The sequence below is a fragment of the Haliotis asinina genome, chromosome 2 (assembly GCF_037392515.1).
Source record: "Haliotis asinina isolate JCU_RB_2024 chromosome 2, JCU_Hal_asi_v2, whole genome shotgun sequence".
NCBI lineage: Eukaryota > Metazoa > Mollusca > Gastropoda > Lepetellida > Haliotidae > Haliotis > Haliotis asinina.
The window spans coordinates 54395686-54405205 of NC_090281.1; the positions used below are offsets into that span (position 1 = coordinate 54395686).

A 9520-nucleotide genomic window follows, 5' to 3' on the forward strand; every position below is an offset into this window, starting at 1 on the left:
CAAAAAATCCATTGTTTTCTTCATTTTCTTTTCCTGTTTTCTTTTCTCTCATGAAACAATATGTGAAACTATAACAAGGTGACGGATGAATGGACGACGGGGAAGACTGCCAGACTCCACCCAAACTAACACGTCTTGAGCTCGTGATCTGCGATCCAAAGACGTTACTAGTATTTTATTTACAATGCGCGTCCTCTCAGCGGATCAATAGACGGGATCCTAGTCATGTGTATTTCCCCATTGCGCTTCCGGTACGCTTGTGGTTGCCATTGACTTCGTTTACAGAGATTAAAGGTACTATTAAAAGGGCAATTGTTTTGTAAAGTTCAGAGGACATCACGAAATGTATTGTTTGTGTAACCTTTCTTCCTCGTGTTAAATAAAACTTTCCGGTTTCTAAACTCTTGGTGTTTCGTGAAACTGACTTGTGTCCGGTTTTAGGTCAAATGAAATGTATCCCTGAAAACCCGGCATTTCATAATGGGAGTGGTGCTTGATAACTAATCGCGTGAGTTTTATATAGACATACGTTATTATGAAAGGTTAAAAATTCTATATTTTATGCTTCGAAACATAAATGACAGTCTCTTCATGTGATTCAAGTAATGTATCTTTGTCGTATAACTTTATTTAATATCAACTGATGATAAGGGTCATCCAGTGTGATTTAACTAACTACACGGACATGTTTCACACGTGGTTCTAATCACAGAAGCTAGACAGCAAGTGGACAGGGTAAAGGGCAGTTTAAGGTCATAACCATGTACATTTCATGCTTATACATTTGTTGATACATAGATACAGATGTGTATTCTGTACATGTTTGAGTGACATTTCAGGAATTGATGTGATAAACGTTGGGATAGTCCAATGGATATACATCTCATTATTACAGTGTATTGGATGGAAAGAGTTCCACCCATACCACCATCTTTTTAAATAGTAAATTTGCTCCTTCCCTGGTGTAATATTCCATCATTGAAATAAGATCATTGATTGTTTCTTTATACCTGTTCTGAGTTTTTTTAATGTATATTTACCATGCGATATGCATGGGTGGGGGTACGGGCAGAACACTTACCGTATTGGACAATACATTTCGATTTCATGGTGGTGTGTTGTGTTGTCCTGTGAACAGAGCCAGGTCACAAGTCAGTAAGCAGTATTTGTCTTGGAGAGTCCTAGGATGGGTGATCATCTTTGGCAGCTTGGCAGCAGTTGAGAGTTTTTAGGACTTCAGTTCTGCCCCAGAAAAATCACATGAATCATGAGGTCTCACCTTAGGCAAGTGAGTTTTTAAAAAAAATTGCCTCTGTTCACCCAGCAGTGGCTTGGTACCCTGTAGGATAAGTCATATCACTATTAACCTTATATATTGCCACACAGGCAGTTATGGTCAGACTCAAATGGGGTAATAATGTTGAAGTGTCTTGGCCTTGGATACAGGTGCTTTATATAGGGTATAGCCATTATTTTGTACATGCTGACACCGTTATCAAGCAGTTCACTATTGCATGTGAACTGGTGTAGTGTTTGTCATTTCAGTTATTGTAATCTGTACAAAGTTTGTGTCATTCTTTTTGTTTGTGTTTGCAGGAACAATGTTATTTTGAAGCCATCTCATTACAGCTTGAAGATGAGTGATGAAAACTCTACTGGAGCTCAGGGCCTGTTAAAGGAGGTGCAGACTGAAGTGTCCAAGAAGAATCTACCCTCACTAATAAAGAGGCAGTTTAAATCATTAAGTGCTGAAAATGGCCCCTCTGTAAGAATATTTCAATGGAACATATTGGCACAAGGTATGCTATTTCTTTTTTTAGGTAGAAATGGATTTTTTGTGCAACACTGCACTATCTGATGTTTATGTTGGCTCTTTGGAATATTTCAATTATTCGTCTTTTCAAAAGGATGATTTTAGTCAGTGCATCAAATCTCGTTGACTGTGTCATGTGTGTGTTATTTATGATGGGAGTCTGTATATGTCTATGTAACTACGTAAGGGTCACCATTATGTGGGGAATATAAAATCATGAATATATGCCAACAATGTCCGAATATAATGACAGAATGAACTAGAGGTGACTATTTGGTCAAACTCACTTACTTTGTTCACACATGCCATCATAATCTAACATTGTGAAGGTCATGTTCATGGTGTTTATCACTGAATTGCCTGGTCCATGATTGATAATTTCCAGTCCACTTCCTTATGGCTGGAATACTGCAGAGTGTGGCATTAAACAACAAGGAAACAAATAAATTATGTATACGTCACACTGATAAATGAAATTCTTTATGAAATCGGAAAATGAACACTATCAAAAGCCGTGATGAGTTAGAGTACATGATTGAAGGTAATGCAGAATGCTACCCAAAACAAAACACATATCACTTTAAGAATACAAATTTTTGAAACATTGCATCAAAAAAGAATATGTTGAAGTGTGCATTAGGATGACAGTTGGTGCTTTCCAAATGTCTGTTCCAGTTAGTGTTTTGTAAACTATGAATGGTACAAATATCCTTCATGAAAATATCCCTACACATACCATTATTAAACGTGTCAGTTTGTGAGGCCAGTTTTTTTTGGGGGGGGCTTGCGTAAGTTGAAAACTTCATAAATCTACTTTCTGAAACCCTAATGTCATATATTACAAAATGGTTCTTTTGTCTTTTGTCTTCTGAGTCAATGTGTGCATATCATGTATCAAGTGGGGTAGTCTTGCGATTAGAGCCTTCACACTTCACGCCAAAGATTCAGGTTCAATTCCCTACATGGGTACAATGTGTGAAGCCCATTTCTGGTGTCCGCCCTGATATTACTGGAATATTGTGTTTCAAGTTGTATGTAGCTTGTATTTACCTGGTATCTTTGTATTTTTAGCCTTGAGTCAAGGTGATGACAACTTTGTCCTGTGTCCTCCTGAAGCTCTCGACTGGGACAATCGGCACTTACACATCTTGGAAGAACTGCTCACCTACAATGCATCAGTGCTGTGTCTTCAGGAAGTGGACAAATTCTCGTTTTTAGAGGGAAAACTGAAATCTGAAGGATATAAAGGTGTATTTTTCCCTAAGCCTTACTCGCCTTGTCTTGACTGTGAAATATCTTATGGACCTGATGGATGTGCAGTTTTCTGGAAAACTGATGAACTTGATCTCATCAAGCAGGAGAATATTGTTTTGCAGAATTTGATGGGATATGAAACAAATCAGGTGTCCATCATTTGCAAGTTCCAAACAAAGAATTACAGCAAGCAGTTCTATGTTGCTGTGACCCATCTTAAGGCAAAAAGTGGATTTTCAGATGTCCGATATGAACAGGGACATTTTCTTAACAGTATCCTCGAGTCTATGACTATTGATGCTCCAGTGATTGTCTGTGGAGACTTCAACGCTGAACAGACAGAGAAAGTCTATGAAGTGTTCAAGAACAGTAAAATGGGGCTGGCCAGCTCTTATGCTCAGCTGTCTGGAGATGGGTCTGAGATTCCCTTCACCACGTGGAAGGTCAGAGGAGGGAATAACGTTATGAGGGAGCTAAGTCGAACTATTGACTATGTGTGGTTTACTCCAGAAAAGTTGGGTCTGAAGTCTGTGTTGATGATGCCTACCATCCATGAGATTGGTGAGAACCGACTACCATCACACACTTACCCATCAGATCACCTGTCGCTGGTCTGTGACTTTGTTCTAAAGTAATCAATGTTTCTCATGTGGAACATCTGTACATTTAGAGGCATCCTCTTCATGTCCAGGGCTAACATTTGGGTAAACCACCACTGACTCATGGATCCATTCCTGTGTCTCTTGTAGTTAAAATTAACTCCTAGATACAAGATTTGTGTGCCACATGAAACTGATATTTAAGTGTCCACGAAGCCGTCCTTTCCATCACAAAGATGCCGGACAGCGTTCGCTTGTGTGATATAAATATTATTCTTCTTGCAAACTTGTTCCTAATCAATGGGACGGGATGCCTTGTTGTTGATATTTGCCTACCAAACAGTTTGTTGTATGTGAGTTGTGTGTTTGTAACTTACATTCTGATTTGTACTTTAGCTGTAGGAGTGTAGCCAATCAAACTGGCAAGAAGACATCATTAAATGCAACTGTGACAGCTACAGGAATTGATCCAAGGGTTAGTAAAGCTTTTCCTGAACTTCAGGCCCAGGAGATAAAGGGGATGGGATGTTTGCCTAAACGACTACCAGTATATTTTGACGAGTGTAGCACTTTTGTTTCAACACATTTAAAAAGCAGTGTTTCCACAGGGTGTTGAACAGCTGGTCACCATATATATGCACAAAATCTTCTGATCACAGTCTGGATTAAATTTCCATCATTAACTAGGTTTTAGTTTTGAAGACTGATTGCCACATGAACTTGAATAATTATTTTGTCCCTTACTGTTGTTTTTTGTGTCATCCTCAGTTGTCAAAACCTTATGTCTTCCTTAAAAATATTGGAGAGTGTTTTCTGCTCTCTGCTTGCCATTTCGACAAACGTATGATATTTAAGCGATATGGTAATATTGTTATTCTCTGAGGCAACAGTAATTATAGTGACATTTTTAGGTACAAAATACAGCGATCATTTCCAAATGACTGTCAAACTGACCAATCACTTTGAACGTAGTTTAATGAATTTAAAAGAAAACCTTAGCTGACATGAAAATTCATTATAGCCGATTCTGTTCCTAGAAGATTATTTGAGCAATTCCATTTTAATTTCGGTAACATTTTGAGCAGGGGCAAAAGACAGTTTGGATATTTTATTGGACATGGTAACCAATAGCCTTCAAGTACTGGGCAATTTTTACTGGCCAAAATCCTGTATATACTGGAGAACGGAAACGCTGAAACTTGTTAATTTCATACTAAATATCTGCGTTCATGCAGTTCTTAAAGTGGATTGAGGTCATCTGTTGACAGGATTTGCTTGGGCTGGAAAAGTTAACTTGAGCTTCACACAACTTAAAATGGTCTTTCTCTCATCTAATTTAGCTCCTTCACAATGGTTTTACCAACACCTCTTGCTTTTGACATGCCACTGATACCAGCAAAAGCTGATTAAATATGCTTTATTTCATTTAGCATATATGAACATCTGAATAATATTGATTAATCAGTCGATATAAAAATCAGTAGTAAACTTCAGATCCTTTTAACTGATCTAATACTGAAGGTATGTAAATCTGTGCGTAACTGTTTGGAGTCTACAACATCTGCTCTCAGCATCAACTGGACTAGAGGATGCTTCTCCTTCACGGCATCATGTCAGTGGAACTGCTTTCCTCTTGAACTGTGCACTTCTCTAAGATGACCAAATGATGATGAAGATAGTGAAGCTAGTTCACAGGAATCTTTGTAAGGAAACATGGTGGGTCTGGATTTGGATTTGGGCATATTCCTGAAGGGAAGGACTCATGTAAAATTCTTTCTGGTGATGTTGTATGGAGGGTCTTCAATTAATACCTTAACATGATATCCCAAACTCATATTGACTCACAATTAGGGTGAGCTGGATGGAACCGTTACCAGTGGCTTGTACGATGTTTGTGTCTTGTTAAGGATGAATGTCACATCCATGTTGGCTGTTGGCTGCTGATCTGGTGACTGGTACGGCCTTGGTATGGGATGCTGATGTGATGGGGGCGGGTCTAAACTGTAAACAGGATATTTTTGCTGGGTTTCCTCTGTTTTTCAAATTGTTTTCTTACCCATATGTTTGGGATATATATCCACTGATGGTGATAGAAGTAGATTTCAATGCCAAGACTCAGGATTGCTGATGGCTAGGGATAATCAGGTGAGGATGGCAGGTATGGTTTGTTTGATCTGTAGATAGTAATTGGACAGGTATTGCTTGCAATGGTCTGTGTGGATGGATTTACTGTAGACAGTAATGTAGAATCAACTAAGAGACCTCCCAATCCATTCCTTGTCTCTTTTTAACAAAGAGTTAATGTACAGCAGTAGTACATTATGCTCTTACTTCAGTATATAATATATGACAGAATTTGCGTTTGGTAACATTTGTTTCAGCAAGATAAACTTTATTGATCATTTTGGAAACCCACTTTTAATGGAATATGACCTGACTGCTACTTTGAATGTACATGTTGCAATTGTACCAAATCCATATCCTAATTGTAAATAGTACCTCATAGTTTATATATGTTTTCAGAGACCAACAAAAGAGGAAACAAAATGACTGAACGAAACAGTTTTGTTGGATTGCTTTACAAAGAGTGTAAATAAATGAAACTATGACATCATTGCTGTTAATTAGAAATTATGCATGATACATTGTAAACTGTTCACTGGTCACAAGGGGAACATGTGTTGGTGTACCTTCAATGTTTTTTATGTTCCCTGAGCCCGGGGGTACAAACATCTAGGGTACATCAACTCATGGGGTCCGAGGGACCTGTGAACAACATATTTATCTTACCGAACACCTCAATGTTAACTATTTATTGTTTGAAGCACGGGTCCAAATGTTTTGTAGCCATTGTCAGATTTTGCAGACGACATGAATAACAGATTTAGTGTTATTTTTCTTCCATCAAATTGCATTTGCAAGACATCAGTAAACTCGGACGATCAAAAAACGACATTTATGTGTGAGATAATTTGATAATGTGACATTTTCATATTTTCGTTTCTTTTTCATTCACATAAGTAAGTAAATAAGTAAGTAAGTAAATGATTTACAGTAATTGATCTAATACAATCACACGTATATAGCCAAGTTATATTTTGCATGCAATATTTTACCTTCACTAGTTGAGGCACTGAACTCAGATACGACCTTGTATATTCACTTGTGATATGTGTACATATCTGTGACTGTGATATTTACAAGAATCGTTAGTTTTATTGAATGAAATACCTCAAAAGTAGATCCTTAGGTATGCTTGATCTTACTGGTAATAAATTCTGTCTTGACTGAAGATGCCAGCATTGTAAAGTAAGCTTTAGCATTTCATTTGCTAATGTGAAGGTGTGTTTCTAGTTTCAAGTTTCTCAAACTCCGCAAAGTTAACTAGTGAGTAATCCTCCTCAAATCACCGATTTGTAAGTGTAAATTTCTTAAACTTTTGTCTGGGAATGAAGCATTGTCCTGGGCCGTATTTGGTTTTATGTTTTATTTGTACATGTACATATTTTTGATAACTCCCTGGGGCTAAGTATTTGTTGTTTAATGCCATACTCTGCAATATTCCAGCTAGATGGATGTGGTCTGTAAATGTTTATGCTATGTATGTGGCACATCACTATGTCTTTGTATCTCTGGCTTGTTTCATGTGTGTTCCATTTTAAGATCAATTAAAGTTAAAGAGAAAGCACTGTTTGATGCCTGTGTCCATAATTAGAGAATGAAAATGAGAAGTTCGTGTTATAATCCCAAAAATTAATTTCCTACACCAGGCCAAGATTTTGGTTTTCTTCTGTTTCTGATATTCCTTTACATTAGTGTAAACTTTCATATTTTTTTTTATATTGATAGTGAATGATAAAATATTGAAAAGAAACCAAACACCTTCCTGTCACTTTCACTATGAATGATTTATTTACAACACTGAAATGGAAATGTGTTGAAATTGTATTTTATGCATATCAACATGGTGAATTTTAAGAGGAAACAAAAGAATATATTTTAATTTTTACTTTATACAAAATTTTTCAGTATCTAGTTAGACAATAACTGTTACATTAGAAACTGAGATGTTTTTACAGGGTACAAAAATGGTAGAGTTACGTTGGAAAACAAAGAGAATTGAAGTATGTAAGTATGCAAGATCACAACCATATCATTCACATCGTAGTATTAACTAATGCTACACGAAGCGTTATCAAGTACAACGATCCAAGTTTGATGAGATTTGGAGGATATCTACTTAGATGGGTCTTTTGTTGCCTTTCCTGCACAATACTACAAAACATTTGATAGGGCTATGTATATTACCATTATTCTGTCATATTCCCAACTGCTTACTCATATGCATATGTAAACTCCATCAGAGGGTGGGTACCTGGTAGTACCATCGATTGAGAGCCATACTATCTTGGTCACCTTATGCATACCACAGTTTTCATCTGCTAAGGTTTTTACTTAAGACGACATGGAATTAGCATGTTTGCAGTAAAGCTGGAGAAATGTGCATTCTTATTGGCTGATGTTTTCAGATCCTTGCATAGTAGCATTGAGCATGGGGTTCCAGTTTTAACAAGATGGTGATGAACATATCTTTTAATTTGTGATACACACAAGGAATATAAAGGTCAGATGCATGTGTTCTCCTGCAGTCTGACTTTTACACTTTTGACAGTTTCAGTACATGTTGTATGCATGACCATATCAATAAATCTAGTAATTGATATCGTGTGATAAATAGTCAGGCTAAACTGAATAGTTACCAGGTTTGTATCCTAATATATATAAATGTTAGCACTATTATGCAAGACTGGTTGATGTATTTACTCTTTGCATGTTGGAAAAGCAATAAAGTTCAGTTTGTGTGCCAATGCATTGTCTTGTGTTAACACTGTATTCTGTAATGTCACCAATTCTAGTCAGAATAGGTACCAGTGACTCATACCTGTTACAGGAACTGACATGTCAGGAGCGATGGGGTAGCCTAATGGTTAAAGCGTTCGCTCGTCACGCCAAAGACCCGGGTTCGATTCCCCACATGGGTACAATGTATGAAGGCCATTTTCTGGTGTCCCCCACCGCAATATTGCTGGAATACTGTAAAAAAAGTGGCCTAAAACTAAACTCACTCATGTCAATATCACCTGTGAGTGAGTGAGTGTGAGTGACTTCAGTTTTACGCCACACTCAGCTATATTCCAGCTATAGGGCGGCGGTCTGTATATAACAGAGTCTGGACCAGACAATCCAGTGATCAGCAGCATGAGCACTGACCTGTGCAAACGGGAACCGATGATATGTGTCAACCAACTCAGTAAGTGTGACCACCCGATCCCATTAGTTGTCTCTTATGACAAGCATAGTCGCCTTTTATGGCAAGCATTGGTTGGTGAAGGCCTTTTCTACTCTGGACCCTCACAGGTCAGATCACCTGTGAAGTTTTCAGTCACTAGTTTGACTGTGACTTGACTGATTGTGTATCTTCTTACCCATGTGATATGAAATGCTGCTTATGCTTTCAGTCACTGGTTTGACTGTGACTTGGGGTCATTCTTTAACCACAGGTTAGGAGTGTCAATGAAAGCAGCATGAGTGATTTCATGATTACAGAAACAAGAACCTTTTGATCCCTCACAACCAGGCGTTTGTTTGATATTCTACTTTAGTTGATTCAACATGCTGTGTAATGGCTGATGCTAATTATCAAGGTGCTGTGGGGAGGAGAAAGTACAGACTGATTATATATCTTCCTTTCATGATTTGTTGGTTTGTTTGTCATTTATTGTCAACAACATTCCAGTTCTGTATTGTTGGCCTTAATCCCAAGCCTGACACCATGACTGTCAGTCTACATAAC

At 37.7% G+C, this 9520-nt stretch overlaps 1 protein-coding gene across 1 annotated transcript; it reads left to right on the plus strand.

Moving 5' to 3' along the window:
- Positions 1 to 267: 267 nt before the first annotated feature.
- On the plus strand, positions 268 to 8534 carry LOC137273925 (nocturnin-like). Its single transcript, XM_067806833.1, has 3 exons — positions 268 to 294; positions 1597 to 1799; positions 2885 to 8534. Exons 2-3 carry the CDS (start codon positions 1637 to 1639, stop codon positions 3700 to 3702), a joined length of 981 nt encoding a protein of 326 aa, XP_067662934.1. The 5' UTR covers positions 268 to 294; positions 1597 to 1636; the 3' UTR covers positions 3703 to 8534.
- The last annotated feature ends 986 nt before the right edge of the window (positions 8535 to 9520 follow it).

Bases quoted from the DNA above. Each gene is read 5' to 3' on its own strand.
- LOC137273925 (XM_067806833.1), top strand. From the start codon at position 1,637: ATGAGTGATGAAAACTCTACTGGAGCTCAGGGCCTGTTAAAGGAGGTG. The intron at 1,800-2,884 runs GTATGCTATTTC...TTGTATTTTTAG, and splicing joins ATGGAACATATTGGCACAAG to CCTTGAGTCAAGGTGATGAC.